The sequence below is a fragment of the Bubalus kerabau genome, chromosome 14 (genome assembly GCF_029407905.1).
Source record: "Bubalus kerabau isolate K-KA32 ecotype Philippines breed swamp buffalo chromosome 14, PCC_UOA_SB_1v2, whole genome shotgun sequence".
Lineage (NCBI taxonomy): Eukaryota > Metazoa > Chordata > Mammalia > Artiodactyla > Bovidae > Bubalus > Bubalus kerabau.
The window spans coordinates 34,553,403-34,575,558 of NC_073637.1; the positions used below are offsets into that span (position 1 = coordinate 34,553,403).

At 39.3% G+C, this 22,156-nt stretch overlaps 1 protein-coding gene across 6 annotated transcripts in view; it reads left to right on the forward strand.

The window, feature by feature from the left end:
• C14H8orf34 (chromosome 14 C8orf34 homolog) overlaps positions 1-22,156 on the forward strand; it is a 354,631-nt gene that overhangs the window by 48,004 nt on the left and 284,471 nt on the right. For all 6 annotated transcript variants that reach the window (XM_055546199.1, XM_055546200.1, XM_055546197.1 and 3 more), the window contains exon 2: positions 18,803-18,950. In XM_055546199.1, coding sequence (XP_055402174.1) covers positions 18,803-18,950 — 148 coding nt within the window. The remainder of the gene's footprint in view (positions 1-18,802; positions 18,951-22,156) is intronic.

Consider the following 22,156-nt stretch of genomic DNA (forward strand, 5'->3'; position numbering starts at 1 on the left):
CTTGGAGGAAGGGTGTGGAATCATGGAGAGGGGTAAATATAGGTTTTATTTGTGAATATACAGAAGAAAGATTGTAGGCAAAAGGAGAGTAGGGTGGCAGAGGGTGAGATGGTTGGGTAGCATCACCAGCTCAATGGACTGAACTTGGACAAACTGTGGGAGATAGTGAGGGACAGGGAGGCCTGGCATGCTTCAGCCCATGGTGTCACAAAGAATCGGACATGACTTAGCCACTGAACAACAAACAACAACATACAGAGGACTGTGGGTATGACCCTGAGTTGGGATGATCCCTTGAAATAGGAAATGGCAACCCGCTCTAGTATTCTTGCCTGGAAAATCCCTTGGACAGAGAAGCCTGGCAGGCTACAGTCCAGGGGGCTGCAAAGAGGCAGACATGACTGGGTGACTGAGCACACCACACGCACACACATGGGTATGACAGTTTGGGTGACCAACTAGGAGGCTTGTGTTTCTGTTGGTGACTCAGTTGGGAGAGCTGAGATGTGATGGGTCCTCCTGAGAGCCCTGAGCATGAAGGCAGGTCACCCACTTCACTGGAATCAGGAGCTTCCTGGACAGGACTGTTCTCCCTGTGATCCCAGTGAAGATGTCTTGGAAGATTGCTTCCTTGGGTGGACTGAGTGCAGGGGGCTGTGGGAGCATCTTCTTCCAGGTGGAGCTGCAGTGTGGGCAGCTCTGAGAGAAGAAGGCCAGCCTGCCCCAGACATACAACTCTGTGGACAGTGAGCACGAGGTGGGGCCTGCTGCCTCTGCCGTATGGTTGCCAAGCCACGTGGGGTAACCGTGCCCACAAAAATTGGAAAGTAATCACCTTTGACTAAAATATTATTACCTGAAGAGCTCCCTAAATGTCAAATTATATAATAAAAATTTTTTTTTGGCATTTCACCATACTTCTGAACACCTGGCTGTCTTTAACTTTTATATTCCTATTACAGTTTTTCTTAGATCCCTTTTTTTATCATTATAGAGCATCTCTATAACACTTTTTCCCCCCATGAAGTAGGGGAAATAAACTGTCTGAATTTCATGTCAAAAGTAGCCTTATTTTTTTCCCCACACATTTGATTTATATCCTCTCTCGTTCATGGAATTCTAAGTTTGTATCCCCTACTCACCTTAGTTGAGCATCTTAAAGGTACTGCCCTTTTGTTTTTCAGCATTTGAGTTTTACTGATAAGAAGTTGATTCACTGAGGTTTTTATTTTATAGGCAGCATTTTACCCCACTGACGTCTTTTATTGTTTTACTTTTGTCTGTGAACTCGTAACATTTCATCAGGGTATTTTTAGTTATGGGTCTTTTCATTAATTCTGAGCTCTTTCAGTCTGTTACTTTGTGTATATTTCTTCAGCTTAGAGAATTTTTATTATACTTTTCTTCATTTGCTTATCAGCATTGTCAGCATATTCTTCTGAAATGTTTCTTCAAAGGATGGTGGGCCTTCCATATCTCAGTTTGATTCTCTTAATTTATATTTTCCCATTTTTATATTTTTATTTCATTTATCAGTAGATTTATTCAATTTTATTTTTAAATTTATACGTCACTAACATTACCTTTGGAGAAGGCAATGGCAACCCACTCCAGTACTCTTGCCTGGAAAATCCCATGGATGGAGGAGCCTGGTGGGCTGCAGTCCATGGGGTCACTAGGAGTCGGACACGACTGAGCGACTTCACTTTCACTTTTCACTTTCATGCATTGGAGAAGGAAATGGCAACCCACACCAGTGTTCTTGCCTGGAGAATCCCAGGGATGGGGGAGCCTGGTGGGCTGCCGTCTATGGGGTCGCACAGAGTCAGACACGACTGAAGCGACTTAGCAGCAGCAGCAGCAACAGTACCTTGAATTTATTTAGTCCTTCCATTTATATTTTGATTTAGGAATACTGTTTTAATCCTCATTGACACTACTTTCCTTAGATTTCTTATTTTTCACAGCCACAAGGTCCTGTTTTATAAATGCAGTACTCTTTCTAGTGGTTTCCTGAAATAGCTCTATTCTTGTCCCAGTTGTCTTACTTATCAGATCAGATCAGATCAGATCAGTCACTCAGTCGTGTCCGACTCTTTGCGGCCCCATGAATCGCAGCACGCCAGGCCTCCCTGTCCATCACCAACTCCCAGAGTTCACTCAGACTCACGTCCATCGAGTCAGTGATGCCATCCAGCCATCTCATCCTCTGTCGTCCCCTTCTCCTCCTGCCCCCAATCCCTCCCAACATCAGACTCTTTTCCAATGAGTCAGCTCTTTGAATGAGGTGGCCAAAGTACTGGAGTTTCAGCTTTAGCATCATTCCTTCCAAAGAAATCCCAGGGCTGATCTCCTTCAGAATGGACTTGTTGGATCTCCTTGCAGTCCAAGGGACTCTCAAGAGTCTTCTCCAACACCACAGTTCAAAAGCATCAATTCCTCAGTGCTCAGCCTTCTTCACAGTCCAACTCTGACATCCATACATGACCACAGGAAAAACCATAGCCTTGACTAGATGAACCTTTGTTGGCAAAGTAATGTCTCTGCTTTTGAATATGCTATCTAGGTTGGTCATAACTTTCCTTCCAAGGAGTAAGCGTCTTTTAATTTCATGGCTGCAGTCACCATCTATAGTGATTTTGGAGCCCAGAAAAAGTCTGACACTGTTGCCACTGTTTACCCATCTATTTCCCATGAAGTGGTGGGACTGGATGCCGTGATCTTTGTTTTCTGAATGTTGAGCTTTAAAGCCAACTTTTTCACTCTCCACTTTCACTTTCATCAAGAGGCTTTTGAGTTCCTCTTCACTTTCTGCCATAAGGGTAGTGTCATCTGCATATCTGAGGTTATTGATATTTCTCCCGGCAATCTTGATTCCAGCTTGTGTTTCTTCCAGTCCAGCATTTCTCATGATGTACTCTGCATATAAGTTAAATAAACAGGGTGACAATATACAGCCTTGACGAACTCCTTTTCCTATTTGGAACCAGTCTGTTGTTCCATTTCCATTTCTAACTGTTGCTTCCTGACCTGCATACAAATTTCTCAAGAGGCAGATCAGGTGGTCTGGTATTCCCATCTCTTTCAGAATTTTCCACAGTTTATTGTGATCCACACAGTCAAAGGCTTTGGCATAGTCAATTCTTCCTAAAATTTCTGCTGATTTCTGATTTTCAGTTCATATATATGAATGAAAGATAAGATTGGTTATTATAGGTAGCTTGTATGGGTTTCTCTGTACTTGAGTAGTTTCCTCCACTCAGCCTCTGCCTTGAGTGAGTGGGCCGGGTGAATGAACTTAGAGAGTTTAGCAGTCATATGTCTTTGTTCAGTGTGCAGGTGGAGATCCAATATCTCCAAGAAAGGAGGGCCCTCGCCTCGGGATAAAATGCTTTCCCGAAGTTAGCTCACCAGCCTCTGTCCTCACCTTCCCTGAGAGGTGAAGCCCAGGGCTACGTCAGGTTCTATTCTGCTGCTTCTTGTAGTCTACCGCTGTTACTGGGGACTTTCCTAGATGGCATTGGAAAAGAGTTCTCTGATCTCACTCTGTGTTAAAGCCCCTGCTGTGAACAGCATCCCTTAGAAGAGGGAGATGAGTCCCCACAAGCCTAGCTGATCAGAATGTACTTCTTTACTGAATTATTGGTTTGGTCAAAATGTTCACTCAGGTTTTTCCATAACATCTTATGTATGTAAACGAACATCTTGGCCGGCCCAGTCCACTGATGGCTTCTCTTTGGCTTGTGTTTGGTGCTAAACACAAGCTTTGTTTAGCTTGAATGTTCTCCCTGGCTGTCTTGGGAAGAAGAGAACTTCCTTCTGGTGTCTTGGGCTGTATTGTCTCACCTGTTCTAATATAACCACTCATTTTAACCCATCTGTTTAGTTCTTCATGCTTTAGAGTTTCTCAAAATTTCCAGTCCATCAATAGCACTCTTTCTTATTTTCCTGTGCTATTGTGCACATTACGTCATTTCTTATACAAGAAACCAACTTGTATTTAACCTGTTAAACGTTATAGGACTACAAGACTTTAGATAGTGTTTGTGGTCTGGATTCAATGTAGAGGGGAAATGGTTTTGGTCAGATAAAAATATATAAGCATACATAGCATGTTTCTTGTGTAAAACAGTCTTGACAACAGCTAGAAAGATTATTCATTGCCATAGCAGAAAATAGATTTTATTGAGTGATTGTAAATCTCTCTAAATCACCATGTTGCTTATCAGCTGCAGTGAGCCTCGTCAAACTCAGTGAGGGTTTATTGAAATGATTGCTATTTATTATTCATTAAGGAATTTAGTCTTAAGCACATGATGTCTGTTTTTATCAAAACATATATAACTCTACAGAACCTACATAGAGTGTATTTATTTCAGCACGTACCTTCTGTGAATGGGGGTGTTAGGTATCTGTACGATAGAAATTTATTACCAGCAATTACTAAAGATGTCAATATACTCTTTTACTTTTCATAAACCATAGATAATATTGATGTCAGCATGCTGCTAAATTAATTTATATACAAATTCCTGTCTAGGGACTTTCCTGGTGGTCCAGGGAATTCTTCGAAATTCTTCTTCCAATGCAGGGGGTGTGGGTTTGATCCCTGTTCAGGGAACTAAGATCTCACATGCCACTCAGCATGGCCAAAAAAAAGTGAAAGAGAATTTCTGTCTATGCTAGTGCCATGCCTTTGATGTTGGTTTAGAATTAAATGCCTCATCAGTCGACTTCATTTTTCGTACTTTGACTCGGTGTTCTGCGAGCATGTTAAATTTGTATGTTTATTTAATGTTTTATAGTTTTGGATTTTAATAATAGTATGGTGGTTTTTTACTAACTGAAACATTTTTTTGCTGATGAAATATTTCTAATAAAGAGGAAAAATTACTTTAAAGTTGTAGATGTAAGAAAAATTTAAAATAGAGCCATGCCTTCCACTCTGTTTCATCAGATTACATTGTCTACCACCCCAGTTGTTACTTTTACAGACCCCTGGGTGGCTCCCCTATATTAACTCTCTAGACCTCTGGGTGATTTCCCTGTATTTCGCAATAGCTTTAATTCCTAAATATTGCCATTCTTTCTAATGGTACCTTAGAAAGATTCATTCTTGTAATTTTCATGTACATGTGGATGATCTTTCCATCACACCTTTCCATTAGCCTCTTTGTTGAACTCCTTTCACCCAGGGATTTATTTCTTACTTCTTATCTTAGCCACTCCTGGTGGTGTTGCTAATGTGGTTCTCTGGAGCCTCACTTTCAAGCATCCTTCTCTCCGACCATCTTCTCCTCTGCTAGCTCACTGCCTCTAGTATCCCAACTCCAACTTTTCTTTGACCTCCCCTGGATGTCCAACTCATTGATCCTACCACATTTTCATCTGCCCTTACCTCTTTGACATCCTCACTCAGCTGAAATTCTGGGGCCAGTGGCCAGTCATTATAACTGCTCCTTCCACGTACTCTCAAATGTTGATACCTTGCCTGTCTCTCAGCTCCTCCTACTCAATTCATTAAACCATAAACCTGCCTAAATACAGACTTTTGCCTCTTTTGTGCCTCCACGTGTGCAGCTGAACATGACTGTGAGAAAAAACATGCTACCACATAAAATTGTCTTACTTTAAATATGCAACAACAAATCTCAGGTGGCCAAATAATCCTACCATCCTGAGTCACTGTTTTTCATTTGGTTCCCTTTTCTCAAAACCCCCAGTGTTCATCTCCCTTCCTCTATTTCTGCTGTTAACCTTGTTTCCTGCTTTACTGGGATAATCCAGACAATTATTAGAGGAAGCCCACAGACCAAAACCAGCAAGTGCAGGGCAAGGACACGGTTCTGTTTTGTCCACTAACCATCTGCAGCACACAGTGCCTAGTTTCTAGTGCGTGTGTGCGTGCTAAGTCACTTCAGTCGTGTCCGGCTCTTTGTGACCCCATGGACTGTAGCCCACCAGGCTCCTTTGCTGTGGGATTCTCCAGGCAAGAATCCTGGAGTGGGTTGCCATGCCCTCCTCCAGGGGGTCTTCCCGACCCAAGGATTGAACCCACGTCTCATATGTCTCCTGCATTGGCAGGCGGGTTCTTTACACTGAGCCATCAGGGAAGCCCAGTGAGTGCTCAATAAATATCTGTTGTACAAATAAAGAGAATTATTGTCATTCTAAAGGAAGCATTGAAAAATATTAATTTAAGAATTGCTCTGAGCACTGTCTCTTCTGTTTGGCTAGTTGACAGCTCCTTTCCCACACCCAGTTGGAACTCTTGGTCTTCCACCACTGAACCATCCCTTGTTCATTGCTCTGTTTTATAGTGAATGGCAGTGACATCAGCTCATCACCATTCATTCAAACTCAATACCTGAGTGACTTGTTCTTCAGGCTGATTTGACCCTCTCCTCCCGAGGTCAGATCTGCTGTACGAACTGTTGTGTAATGTCAGGCCATTGCTTTGCACCCTCACTTAAAATACCACTATAGTTCAGTAGTCTCGGAACAGTTTAAGCATATCTTTTAACAGGGAAAATCAATTTCATTTCCTTAATGAAAGTTATCGTTGGCTTTGCACCCCATTTAAAGTAAAATTCAGTCTACATATCTTAACTGACAAAAATCTGCAAGTTCTGTCATCTGCCTACCTCCTCAACTAGCATACTATTCCATCCTTGCTGACATTTGACAATTCTTTTTTAAATTAACTTATATTTGAGTATGAAAATTGAAAGTGAAGTTGCTCAGTCCTGTCCAACTCTTCGTGACCCCATGGACTGTAGCCTACCAGGCTCCTCCGTCCATGGAATTTTCCAGGCAAGAGTATTGGAATAGGTTGCCATATCCCTTCTCCAGGGGATCTTCCCGACTCAGGGATTGAACCTGGCTCTCCTGCATTGCAGGTAGGTTTTTTTGCCATCTGAGCCATCAGGGAGGCCCGTATTTTACTTATTGGTTTTGTTATTTGTTTATTGACTGACTCTTCTAAAGAATAAGCTCCCTAATTCCTGGACCATGCCAGTCTTGTTTATTCTGAAAAAAAAAATCTACTATAAATATGTAATATGGGAGTGAAGGATATATCAAGGGACCTTTTGCTGTCTGTAGAATCTAGAGCATATTATCATAAGAGATGAAACTGCCAACTGGGGACCAGTTTTAGGTAGCTTTGAATGCTATGAAGGGAAGCATGTGGAGTTTGTTTTGGGGGCAGATATTTTTGCAGGTAATAATGCAGCTAAAGAAGGTTTTTTATAAACTTATTGACTTAATTTATTCATTTATTCATTCTTTCTCTTAGCACATGTGCAAGGAACTGTTCTTTGATCTTGGGAAACAAAGATGTCTAAGACATGTTTCCTGACCTCAAGAACCCCGCAGAGAGCTGAACTGGTAAACACATAATTTAATACAGTGGCATGAGTGTTGTGCAGAATTATATTCATAGTTTTATTCAAACGTTGACTATGCCTAACTCTGGGCCTGATCAGAGTCTTTTTTTTTTTTCAGAGCCATTAAAAAAAAAGTTCCATGTGGTTCCTATTATGATGGTCACTTCTTTGAAGCTGTATTTAGTTGGCATCAGTGATATTTGACCTCAGTTTCTTCTTTTTTAATAAATACTAATTCAAACATTCATATGACTATTAACAAGGCTTTTTCTTCATGTTCTTACCACTCTAGCTACAGTCAGATAGCTCCAGTTGGACACCTGATCACTATGTCTGCTCTGTGTCTTCTGGAAATATTTATACTTAGGACTCTCAGACTCAAATTTTGCTACTGTCTGTTGGTCTAAAATATAGGAGATAAGTAGGTTGGCTGTGTATGTATGGTTGTGTAACACCAAAGTCCTGCATGATCAAGAATCAGCTTTCCCAAGATGTAGAGAAAACCATATGCGAACAATAAAGCATATGGTGGAGATAAGAGATGGACAGAAACATGTGGTAGGCTTCAAATGCCTGCCTTTACTTGTTCCTGAAAATTAGCATCATCTTTATACTTCTTGTAGATTGATTATCCATGCCACTCTGAATCCATGAGCCAATAAATCCATGTTTTTGTCCAAACTAGATTTGACCAAACCATACTTTTTTTGGAATATTATTTTTTCACCTTAATTGTGATGTAATTGACATACAGCACTTTATAAGTTTAAGGTATATGGCGTAAAGCCTTGACATACATGTATTGCAAAATGACTACCACAATAAGTTTAGTTAGCATCCATAATCTCATATAGTTGCAAAAAAATAGAAAATCTTTTAAAAATCCCTAGAAAAAGTTAGATTTGAAAAGAAGAAATATGGTTGAATTCTTAAAAGGAACCATGGAGAAAAATGGAAAGTAATCCCAATATATAGATACAGTGAAATTATCTTCATGTTTAAAAAACAAACAAACAAAAAGACATTTCTATGCAAAGCAAAACATAATTCGTCAGCACTAAAATAAAGATATTTCTTATTGTTACTGAGAATAATCCCAGATGGATGGTTGGATATGAATGAAGAGATAAAAGCAATAAAAATGGTAAATATATAGGTACATATAAATGTATGCTAATGGTATAAAATAAAAATTTAAAATACCTATGGGGTCATATATATGTGTATATTTCATATATCTTGCATATTTTATATATAGTTATAATACATAACAATAAACATATAAACCAGGGGTGATAAGTAGTGTCAAAGTATTCTAACTTCCTTGCAAAAGCTGAGATGAGGGAAAAATGCCAATTAATACTTAATATAGCTAAGTCAAGTATTAATTTTATAATCTCTAGGTAACAACTAAAAGAATCTTAAACATGTGTATAACTTTCAGACTAACAGAGAGAAAAGTAGGAAAATTTTCAATCAACCCAAAGAAAAAAAGAGAAAAAAATGAACATAATCTTGACAGAATAACTAGAAAGGTGATAAAAATAAGATAGGATGATTTTTTTCACAGTATTGTAGAGCTGTAGTCATTAAGACATTATAGTGATGGTATAAGATTGACAAATCGATTAATAAAATGTACTTCTAGAAATAGGCCCATATTTATATGGCTCCTTTGATTTATGACTCTTGTAGGATCGAATCAGAGTAAGGCCTTACTAAGTAAGGAATGTCCAGTGAATCCATACCCGATTTGAAAATATCCTTGCCATGGAGACAAACGTCCTTTCCTTAGATCATCAGCTCCTAAAGGAAGTGCCAGGTGTACACTATGAAATTTCCTCATGACTCTATTATGCTGAGCATCCTGTCTTAGTTACACATTATTTATAAACGATAAAAGGCTAAAATAAAGTAATTCTTACTCAACCGAGGGACGTCCTCCTTCTTATGGTGACTTCTACATACATCTGCTATTTCCACCATGGATTGATTTAATTATTTTCTTTGAGTCAGGAAGTGCTTAATTATTTCTGCTGAGTATCACCTGTATTGTACTCCTACGGAGATATTTTCAAGACTGTGGAGAGTCCTTCAGTTCAGTTCAGTCGCTCAGTCGTGTCCGACTCTGCAACCCCATGAACCACAGCACGCCAGGCCTCCCTGTCCATTACCAACTCCCAGAGTCCACCCAAACCCATGTCCATTGAGTCGGTGATGCCATCCAGCCATCTCATTCTTTGTCGTCCCCTTCTCCTCCTGCCCTCAATCTTTCCCAGCATCAGGGTCTTTTCAAATGAGTCAACTCTCTGCATCAGGTGGCCAAAGTATTGGAGTTTCAGCTTCAATATCAGTCCTTCCAATGAACCCCCAGGACTGATCTCCTTTGGGATGGACTGGTTGGACTCCTTGCAGTCCAAGGGACTCTCAAGAGTCTTATCCAACACCACAGTTCAAAAGCATTAATTCTTCTGCACTCATATTTCTTTATAGTCCAACTCTCACAACCATACATGACCACTGGAAAAACCATAGCCTTGACTAGACAGACCTTTGTTGGCAAAGTAATGTCTCTGCTTTTTAATATGCTGTCTAGGTTGGTCATAGTTTTCCTTCCAAGGAGCAAGCGTCTTTTAATTTCATGGCTGCAATCACCATCCTCAGTGATTTTGGAGCCTACCTAACATCAAAATAGTTTCATTGATAGACTACTATATTGAATAATATAAATTCCTTAGCTAAAAGTAGATCCATATATGCTAATATTTCTTACTGGAGACCTTGATGTTGGCATGGAAATTTAACTACAAGCTTGTACATTTATGTGAAAACTTTTCAAAGTAGATACTAAATATTCAAAAATTAAATATGAAATCTACTTTAGTATCTCTAATACAGAGATGTCTTCTAGGAGGGATTAATAGGTATTAGATAAAATACTCCATCACTTGTCATCTGCTGGTTAGGTTTATTATTTGCCTATATTATTGAGAGCAGTGAGAATTTAGTGTCTAAAATTTAGCTCTAGAGTTTAGAATAATTATTTTTTAATTGTGGTATTTTCATTATTCTTAATCTTCATTACAAAACCACTTTCTCTGTTTTATTTTTAAACTCTCCATACCTGGATTATGTTCTGTAATATACAAGGTGACTTAGTTGCCTTTTATTTTGTATTACAAATGAGTATTATGAATCTAATTTTATATTAAATTATATTTAAGAAGGACCAAAGAACATTTCGAAATAGGGATGAAAGTGTCTCAGGTCTGTGTGGTTGTGTTTGGATGTGTGGCTAAGATTGTTTGCATTGGTGGGTTGTTGGTGAGGGACAGGTGACCTGAGATGAGTAGAGAGTTAACGCACACCTTAGTAAAAGTGCATATATCCTAGTTGGGTTGTGCATCTAGTATGAAGTCCTTTAATGTATTGTTGTTGTTTAGTTACTAAGTCGTGACTGACTCTTTTGCAACCCCATGGACAGAGGAGCCTGGCGGGCTACAGGCTCCTCTGTCCATGGGATTTCCCAGGCAAGAATACTGGAGTGGTTGCCATTTCCTCCTCCAGGGGATCTTCCCCACCCAAGGATCGAAATGAGTCTCCTGCGTTGGCAGGCGGATACTTTACTGCTGAGCCACCAGAGAAACCCCTATTAATGTATAGTGAATAATTAAATCTGTGTAAAATATTTGACATCTGTGCATATCAGACAGTAAATAACTGATACTTTTAAGCATTTATTTTCATATTCTTCCTTTCCTGTTGAGCTCAGCCTTCCAGGGAAATCTCAGTTCTCATTGTGAATGAGAAGGTTTAGGGCAGGCCTGGGCATGGTCCTGAGGTGGAGGAAGGTTGACTAACCAGAGGACAGTCTGAGTTCTGTGAGCAGAAGAGCCCGACTGGAAAACATCAAATAGATATCTTGTCTGTCTCACTTGTACATGGAGACCTAGTGCTGCATTGGAACTTATTTCTTGCCAAAGGCAAAACCATACAGAGTTTAGAAGTGTAATGAAGCAGAAAAAAAATTCCTCCATTCTACTTCTGTTTAGAAAAATGGAATGAGAAACAAGGCAAGGATTCTGGGCGGGGGGCGGGGGTGCGGGGGGTAGAAACCAGTTGGGATTCTATCAATTGGGAATCCTGACATCAATTTAAAATAAGGGTGTTTCATAAGGTATTTTGGAGACAGCTGATTTTCAAGTACTCCCTCATTCATTTGTTGACAATTCAGTGCCCATTAACTGCCTTTTTATGACAAACGGGTGGTGGTGGAGAGGGTGAGTGTCTGGAAGGTTGTGATCTCATGCTAATTTTTAATAAGACCTAATTAAAAAGAGAAAATTGAAACATATGCAGATTTAGAATAAAGTAATTCAGTCATCAGATCTTAGTGCCAGTTTTGAACTAAAATATCCTGCAGATGGTAATGTGCCACATGCCAATTAATATTTAAGATAATTATGGGTGTTGAGTAAAAAATACATTTGATTGACATCATCTCCATTATTAGGCTTCGCGTGTGGTGCTAGTGGTAAAGAATCCACCTGCCAATACAGGAGACAAAAGAAATGCAGGTTTGATCCCTGGGTCGGAAGATCCCCTGAAGGGGGAAATGGCAACCCGCTCCAGTATTCTTGCCTGGAAAATTCCATGGACAGGGGAACCTGGCAGGTTATAGTCCATGGAGTTGCAAAGAGTCGGACATGACTAAGCATGCTTGCATGCACATTTCCATTATTACTAGAGTGTAATATCCTTTATGTTTATTGATTTAACAAAAAGACTGTATAATGAGAAAGTCCTGAGATTTTGGAAATGGTTTTAATTTTGTTTCCTGATAACTTTCTACTGAGGCTAGGACTTCTTTCTCAGAAAATGAAGTAAGAAGTAACTAATTCCCAAGTAAGTAATTAAGTAAATAAGCAATGTTTTAGGCATAATGCCATGCTCTGTGTTTGTGTGGGACCTGGAGCAAAGATTCTTAACCTAGAATCATTGAAACCTTAGAGTGTCAGCCCTTAGGTGGGTAAACATCCAGGAACATTATGTAAAATTTGATGTTTGTGTGTATACATGTGCTTTTGGTGTTTTAACCAAGAGATTCCATAGTTTTCATCAAATGAAATGAATCTATTATTAAAATTATTTATACTGGGTCATGATTACTTGTTGCCTTAACTGTTCACTTATTTAATAATAAATGACTGTGATGAACTACCAACTTACTCATGGTTTTGCTTTTATCTGGTTGACATTCAAACTAAAATGCATTTTGAGATAGTCATTACTGCTATTAATTGATAGTTAGCATTCATTCTCCAGTTTATTAATTATGACCATGTTCTATATAGTGCAAGGTTCTATATAGTACAAGCCCTAACTTCCATGTATTTACATGATATATAATACAAATTTATGCTCAGTAATTACTTAATGATTTATGTTCTCTAGATGGTTTTTCAACATTTAAAAAATAATATTATCTTCCTATATATTTATATTTTTAAAATAATATATTTTAATAGGTAACAGAATTATAATTAGCAAAAAAGGAAGCATATCAATTCAGAGGCTGTCTCAATATAGTATATTCAAGATTAAAGACTGCAGTTTATAATAAACTGTATTAAGAGAATATTTATCAGTTTTAATAATCAGAAAAAATAAGTCCAATAAAATGATGCAATGTGCATATTGTATCAAAGCATATGCTATAAAAACATATGATAAAATGGCAATGGCAGTAGTAATAATAAATGTATACATATATAAAATAATATATGCATACATAAAGATAATAGTAAACTTGAAAATATTAGCTAACACCACTTTTGGACATATCATTAAGGTGGTTTTGGTTAGGAAAATAGAAGCCAGTCTGTATCTGGGTCATACAGGTTTTAATACAGATGAATGGGTAAAGAAGATGTGGCACATATATACAATGGAATATTACTCAATCATCAGAAGGAATGAAATTCAGTCAGTTGTCATTTTGTGAATGAACCTAGAGCCTGTCATACAGAGCGAAGTAAATCAGAAAGAGAAAAACAAATATCATATGTTAACGTATATATATGGAATCTAGAAAAATGATACTGATGAACCTATTTGGAAGGCACGAGTAGAGGCTCAAATGTAGAAAATTAACTTGTGGACATAGAAGTGCAGAGAAGAGTCAGGGATGAATTGAGAGAGTAGCGTTGATGTACATACACTACCAAGTGTAAAACAGATGGCTCGTGGGAAGCTGCTGAATAGCACAGGGAGCTCAGCTCGGTGCTCTGTGATGACCTAGAGGGGTGGGGTGGAGGAGGATGAGGGGAGGCTCGAGAGAGGGGGTATATGGATACATGTGGCTAATTTCATTGTTCTACAGCAGAAACTAACACAACATTGTAAGCATGCGGTGACTCAGTCACTGAGTCATGTCCAGCTCTTTGTGACCCCATGGACTGCAGCCTGCCAGGGTCTTTTTTGTCCATGGGATTTCTCAGGCAAGAATATTACTGGAGTGGGTTGCCATTTCCTTCTCCAGGAGATCTTCCCAGCCAGGGATTGAACTTGTGTTTACTGCATTGGCAGGTGGGTTCTTTACTGCTGAACCACCAGGAAAGCCCTATATTCCAATAAAAAATATGTAAAAAAATACAGTATAGGGACACTTTAATTTACTTTAAAAGGAAAAAATACCCAGAAACTTTCCATCTAACTTGAAAGTTAAAAAAAGGAAAAAAAAAAAAAAGCTCATAAGATCTTGTGCTTTTTTCTTTTTTTAACTTAAAAGTTATATGGAAAGTTTCTGAATTTAAGTTAAAGTCTTGTTATCTGACCTAATTTTGCTTTATCAGAGTAAAGCAAAGGCCTCCTGTGACAAGAATAGTCTAGTTGGTCTTTCTATTTATTTTTCTCTTTATTTTCTCATTGCTTTTATAATGTATGAAAGAAAGTGAAGTCACTCAGTCATGTCCCACTCTTTGCGACCCCATGGACAGTAGCCTGCACTAGGCTCCTCCGTTCATGGGATTTTCTAGGCAAGAGTACTGGAGTGGGTTGCCATTTCCTTCTCCAGGGAATCTTCCCAACCCAGGGATCAAACCCAGGTCTCCCGTATTGTAGACAGATGCTTTACCGTTTGAGCCACCAGGGAAGTCCTTTTATAACGTATAACTGATTTAAATGGAATATAATACATTTTTTCTACAGAAGCAAAACCTAAAATGATTTAAATTATGTTCCACTCATGTGTAATTGGGTTTTAATTGAACCCTGCATTGCTTTACCACATAGAAGAATGACCTAAGTTATAGCTGTAATAATTGCAATTTTAAATAACAGAAGTAAAGAAGACCTCTGCCAACTGATTGTTTGCCTACCTACTTTTTACAATATAAAAACTTGTTATATTCATTTGTCTGACAAATATGCTGCTTCACAATGTGTTTGTGGTAGAAAACCTTTGCTCTTTTTAGTTCCAACTTTATGTTCAGTCTGCACAGTTTTGAGATACCTTGAACCATTTTATCCATGTCTCTGAGATCAACTTGTAATCTTTCATCTACAAAATCCATTTAGCCTCTAATCAGACAAATCCACGTGTTCCTCCACTGTTATAAATGTCAACAAATATCTCTGAGATATGACAGCAGTTTCTGGTGTAGCAGTTCAGAAGAATGTATTTTACTGGGCTAAGAAATCTATGGATGCTTTAATCATTGTTTATTAGGACAATAAGGGACTTTAGTGCTAGTAGTCTAATCACTCAGTCTTGTCCAGCTCTTTGTGACCCCATGGACTGCAGCAGGCCAGGCTTCCCTGTCCATCACCAACTCCCAGAGCTTACTCAAACTCATGTCCATTGAGTCGGTGATGCCATCCAACCATCTCATCCTCTGTCATCCCCTGGGTTTGATATACCAAATATTCATTCATTCATTTAACACCAGCTATGAGCTCCATAGAATCTAGAACCTAAGAAGAGAGTAGCAATCAAATCAGTTGGTCCTTGGGTCTTGGTGCTGTAGTAGGGGAGAAAGAGAGACAGGCACAAACTGAATAGGAAATATAAAATGAGATGATTCTTGAGAGTGCTCAATGCTGTGATAAAAGATTATGAAAATTTGTTAGGGTAAACTTTTTAAGATATCATTAGAGACTGAATGATGACAATGCTCAAAATTCTCCAAGCCAGGCTTCAGCAATATGTGAACCGTGAACTTCCACATGTTCAACCTGGCTTTAGAAAAGGCAGAGGAACCAGAGATCAAATTGCCAACATCCTCTGGATCATCAAAAAAGCAAGAGAGTTCCAGAAAAACATCTATTTCTGCTTTATTGACTATGCCAAAGCCTTTGACTGTGTGGATCACAATAAACTGGAAAATTCTGAAAGAGATGGGAATGTAAGACCACCTGACCTGCCTCTTGAGAAACCTGTATGCAGGTCAGGAAGCAACAGTTAGAACTGGACATGGAACAATAGACTGGTTCCAAATAGGAAAAGGAGTCCATCAAGGCTGTATATTGTCACCCTGCTTATTTAGCTTCTATGCAGAGTACATCATGAGAAACGCTGGGCTGGAGGAAGCACAAGCTGGAATCAAGATTGCCGAGAGAAATATCAATAACCTCAGATATGCAGATGACACCACCCTTATGGCAGAAAATGAAGAAGAACTAAAGAGCCTCTTGATGAAAGTGAAAGAGGAAAGTGAAAAAGTTGGCTTAAAACTCAACATTCAGAAAACTAAGATCATGACATCTGGTCCCATCACTTCATGGCAAATATATGGGGAAACAATGGAAACAGTTCAGTTCAGTTCAGTCACTCAGTGGTGTCCAACTTTTTGCAAACCCATGAATCGTAGCATGCCAGGCCTCCCTGTGCATCACCAACTCCCAGAGTTCACCCAAACCCATGTCCATTGAGTCGGTGATTCCATCCAACCATCTCATCCTCTGTTGTCTCCTTCTCCTCCTGCCCTCAATCTTTCCCAGCATCAGGGTCTTTTCAAATGAGTCAGCTCTTCACATCAGATGGCCAAAGTTTTGGAGTTTCAGCTTCAACATCAGTCCTTCCAATGAACACCCAGGTCTGATCTCCTTTGGGATGGACTGGTTGGACTCCTTGCAGTCCAAGGGACTCTCAAGAGTCTTATCCAACACCACAGTTCAAAAGCATCAATTCTTCAGCGCTCATCTTTCTTTACAGTCCAACTCTCACATCCATACATGAACACTGGAAAAACCATGACCTTGACTAGACAGACCTTTGTTGACAAAGTAATGTCTCTGCTTTTTAATATGCTGTCTAGGTTGGTCATAACTTTACTTTCAAGGAGCAAGCGTCTTTTAATTTCATGGCTGCAGTCACCATCTGCAGTGATTTTGGAGCCCAGAAAAATAAAATCAGCCACTGTTTCCACTGTTTCCCCATCTGTTTGCCATGAAGTGATGGGACTGGATGCCATGATCTTCATTTTCTGAATGTTGAGCTTTAAGCCAACTTTTTCACTTTCCTCTTTCACTTTCATCAAGAGGCTCTTTAGTTCTTCTTCACTTTCTGCCATAAGGGTGTTGTTATCTGTATATCTGGGGTTATTGATATTTGTTCCAGCAATCTTGATTCCAGCTTGTGCTTCCTCCAGCCCAGTGTTTCTCATGATGTACTCTGGAAACAGTGGCTGACTTTATTTTTTTGGACTCCAAACTCACTGCAGAAGGTGATTGAAGCCATTAAATCAAGACACTTACTCCTTGAAAGGAAAGTTATGACCAACCTAGGCAGCATATTAATAAGCAGAGACATTACTTTGCCAACAAAGATCCATCTAGTCAAGGCTATGGGTTTTCCAGTAGTCGTGTATGGATGTGAGAGTTGGTCTATAAAGAAAGCTGAGTGCTGAAGAATTGATGTTTTTGAACTGTGGTGTTGGAGAAGACTCTTGAGAGTCCCTTGGACTGCAAGGAGATCCAACTAGTCCATTCTGAAGGAGATCAGTCCTGGGTGTTCTTTGGAAGGAATGATGCTAAAGCTGAAACTCCAGTACTTTGGCCACCTCACGCGAAGAATTGACTCATTGGAAAAGACTGATGCTGGGAAGGATTGAGGGTAGGAGGAGCAGGGGACGACAGAGGATGAGATGGTTGGATGGCATCACCGACTCAACGGACATGGGTTTGGGTGGACTCCGGGATTTGGTGATGGACAGGGAGGCCTGGTGTACAGCGGTTCATGGGGTCACAAAGAGTCGGACACAACTGAGTGACTGAACTGAACCAATGACAAGCCAGCCATCTGAACATCCCAGAAAAGAACACTCAAGGCAGAGGAAATAGGCCACCAACAGAAAAAGACAATGGGATGGGAAATTTCCAATATCCCTTCCATCAGCATTGCTAATACTTGATACACACTGTCTCACTAGAGCCACTGCTTCTCACAGAATCTGAACTTAAAAAATGACAATTGACAGACTAGAATTCTGAGCTAAACCCAACAAGATAAAATGTGACTAATAGGAATCTAAAGTGATGCATGCAGGTTCATAAACCCAGTTACACAGCTCGAAATGATGTTCAGTTGGCTTGGCAGCTGTTGATAAAAGAACAGTCTGGGGATTCTAATTGACCACAAATTGGAGCTTGCTCTTGCCATTTCTGACCGGTAAAAGCAATGTGTAGATATTACCCTTAGGCAGACTTCTCCCCAGTTTAAAGCATCATTAGAGTGGTCCAAAAATGGAACTCTCCATTGCTTCACTCAGTAAAAAAAAAAAAAAAAAAAAAGAGCAAGAAAGAATGAATAACTTTCAGGCCTTTTGAAAAAAGAAAGTTCTGTTAAAGAACCAGTTTAAAATACTTTTTGGTTTCTGTGAAGCTGTGACTTGTTACTGGTTTCTTTCATCCCAACATTTTCTTCATTTGGGGATATTTATGTATAGTTAAGAAAGAAAAATGACATTGGCATATAAGTCATATGATGAGGACTATTGAAAATTTGATATATAATGGCATCTCTCAAAACAGTAATCTGAAACTTCTTTGACTGTAACTTTTCAAAAGAACTTAAACTTCCAGTGTGTTTTGGACAAATAAAATATTAAAACTCCAAATATGTCTTAGCTTTGCTATGTTTTAGCTGTGTAACACCCTCCCTGGTGGCTCAGAGGTTAAAGCGTCTGCCTGGAATGAGGGAGACCTGGGTTCGATCCCTGGGTAGCCGTGTAATGTAGACAATTTACTTTCCTCAAAATGAGACCAATAACTTGTACCTGCCTGAAAAGATTGTTATGAGGATTAAATTAGTTGTTGTGTATAGAGCAGGTAAAGCAGTGCCTAGTAATAGGAAGTGATGTGTGTGTGTTTGCTGTTATTATTAGATGTAAACGTATGCTCTACTCTGCCTTCAGGAATTAATGACCAAGTTAATAACTGAGACACCTGACCAGCCAATCCCATTTCTCATTGACCATCTTCAGTCAAAACAAGGAAACCGTGGGCAGCTTCAAAGAACCTTATCTGGATCTGCAGCTCTCTGGGCAGAAAGTGAAGCATTAGGTAAATGAAAAGATATATTTTACAGTTAATGTTAATACATTTAATGTAAAATTTATGAAAGTCTTTCTTTTTATAACAAGTAAATCTAGATAGTTACCTATGGTTTCATGTATTCATTGGTGTTCACCCATATGCTAGAACTTGTCAAAAAGTATTCTCGAATTTGAATATATTGTTATTTATTAGGCTTCCAAACATGAGAATCTTTGTATTCAATTTGAATGGAAGTAAGATTCAGGAAAGCTTTCATTTCATATGAATTCAAACTAATTATTTTAAACTTTAGTTATTCTCTTTTTATGAAGAATTTGAATTAAGCGCTTATAGCTCCTCTGGGCAAAAAGTTAAACAATACATTTCTAGAGTTACCTTTTCTGTAGCCCAAATGGATAATTATTCTCTGTTTTCCTCAGTTCTAATTTTACCTTATGGTGTAAGCTCAACCTGATTTATTTACTGTAAACGTTGGGGAACCAGCCTTACCTCTCCAGTAAGCACTAGTGAGATAATTGGGTAGACTTGTCTTTGATTTTTATTTATAAAATGTGTGTCTAATAGCTTATTTCTTCTACACACTGGTCTGTTAGTTTGGTATTTACTTTTGAACCCAAATCCCACCCCAAACCTGTGGCTTGAGTAGCTAACTCCTCACTTGACTCCCATGATATCTGACTGACTGGATTCCAAATGCTTTCTAGGGATAGCACCATTGCTTCTCTTCTTTTCATGCCCTCTGGGATCCCATGAAAGGATTTTGGTCCTCTTTGGCTGTATACTCACGTTGGTGCTTAAAGGGGGTAGGGGATAGGGTATTCTCTGCAGAATGTAGACAACTCTGATGTTAGTTATCTATATAGAAGTTCTCTGCTGCATACAGGAAACCAGAATATGAGCTTTTGGTATAATAAGAGGGAACTCCTGGTTTTTCTTGGTCACTTTTTTAGGGTTAGATTCTTAGCAAGGTGAGTATTAGGCATAGGCTCTGGTTTGTAGGTGCAAAGAAGAATCCATTCTTGTGAAGGTGGACCAGATTAACATCCATGAGCCCATTAAAACTCATAGGAACCCATATTTGTAAGTTATCATGTCTAGAGAGACAATAGTGTATTAAATTCTATAGCATTAATCAACACACATTTAATAGCTCCCATTTACCACAAGTCAAATGTCTGTGGAGGGTTTAAGCAGATCTTCTGTTTCATCACACAAAGCTACAGATCAAGATGTTGTCCAGGTTGTATCTTCATCCAGAGTCTGGAATAAGAAAGAATCTGCTTCCAAATTCATTCAGGTTTTTGGCAGAATTAGTTTCCTTGCAGCTATATGACTGAAGTCCTTGTTTTCTTGCTGGGTCTCAGCCAGCAGCTGCTCTAAACAAATAGGTACAACCCACAGTTCTTTGCCACACAGCTCTTGTATCCCGGCAGCTTATTTCTTTTTGTTTCCCGAGAGAGAATGTGTTGCTGTTATTGTTCAGTTGCTAAGCAAACTCAGTCTGCTAAGTTGCTAAGTTGTATCCAAGTCTTTGGGACCCCATGGACTGCAGCATGCCAGGCTTCCCTGTCCTCTATCTTCCAGAGTTTGCTCAGATTCACGTTCATTGAGTCGGTAATGCTGTCGAACCATCTCATTCTCTGTTGTCCGTTCTTCCTTTTGCCTTTGATCTTTCCCAGCAACTGAATCTTTCCCAGTGAGGTGGCTTTTCACATCAGGTGGCCAAAGTATTGGCGCTTCAGCTTTGGCATCGGTCCTTCCGATGACTTCAGGGTTGACTTTCTTTTAGGATTGACTGGTTTGATCTCTTTGCTGTCCAAGGGACTCTCAAGAGTCTTCTCCAGCACCACGATTCAAAAGCATCAGTTCTTCAGCACTCAGCCTTCTTACATTTATTTATTTTTGAACTTTTAATTTTGTATTGGAGTATAGCCAATTAGCAATGTTGTGATAATTTCAGGTGAACAGTGAAGGGACTTAGCCATACATATACATGGATCCATTCTCCCCCAAACCCCATCTCCTCCCTCATTAGGCTGCCACATAACGTTCAGCAGAGTTCTGTATGCTATACAGTAGGTCCTTGTTGGTTATCCATTTTAAATATAGCAGGCTTATTTCTGTAACAAGGAAGAGAATTTCTTTCAGTAGGTTTACTAAGATGGAATCTTATAATACAATGTATATAGTGAAGGACAGGGAAGCCTGGGGTGCTGCTGTTCATGGGGTCACAAAGAGTTGGACACGACTGAGTGACTGAACAACAACAAAATAAAGCAAGAGGGGAACACAGGACTAAAATTCATCCAGCTTCTTTGGATGAACTTGAATTTCTTGGGGCATCTTAGTAGGTAATTCCAGCAGGCTGTTGGATATGAGTCTAAAACTGTGGATGGGTTAAGGCAGAAGTTTCAGGAATAGCATTCAGGATTGTGCACATTAAAATTACGAGAATGGAAGAAGTTGTGCTTAAATTTAGAGTAGGAGCTGGACTGGGATAAGGCAAGTGTGAGATGATATCTTTCATTGATATTTTTTCCAGTTTTTTAAGAAGTGAAGTTGTTTGCTGAGGACAAGAATTTTGGGGAATAAATCGGGGAAATTGAAGTGAATGATAATGATTGTGAAGTCACCCTGGGGAATAAGAAGAGACTTGGCAAAGGAAAATAAAAAAGACTGAAGCAGTCCAGGGGCTTATCTAAAATTCAAGACATGAAGTAATAATCATGGAAATTGTGGGCAGGATTGTGGTTTTTTTCCCCACAGTGCCCAGAAGTGCTAGGAGGAAGGGGAGAAAAGCAGTTTGAGAGACTGATGAGAACTGTGGATGTACAGCAGTGAGGATGAAGGGTGGACAGACAGTTTTAGGAAGGCGTTGAGGATGTCTGTGGGTGAATTGCACAAGCAATCAAAGCATGTGGCCTGGTATAAGAGGGAGGGAACAAGGAAACAGACATAAAAAGCAGATCAGAGAACTAAGAATCTTTAAGAGGCCAATGTTAGGGAAAGTATGGTGAAAATATGAAAGATTGAGAAGGCCAGGGAAATTGTGATTTTTGGGACCAAGACTTCTGAGGGGAAATGATTCCAGATGATGAGAAAGTCCTGTGGGTGGCCTGAGTTTGTGGTCTCTGAAGTTCAGGGAAGTGAAGTTCTGTAGGGTTTGAGAGGACAGTGGAGTATGAGACTCAATACATGGTTTGTTTAAGAAA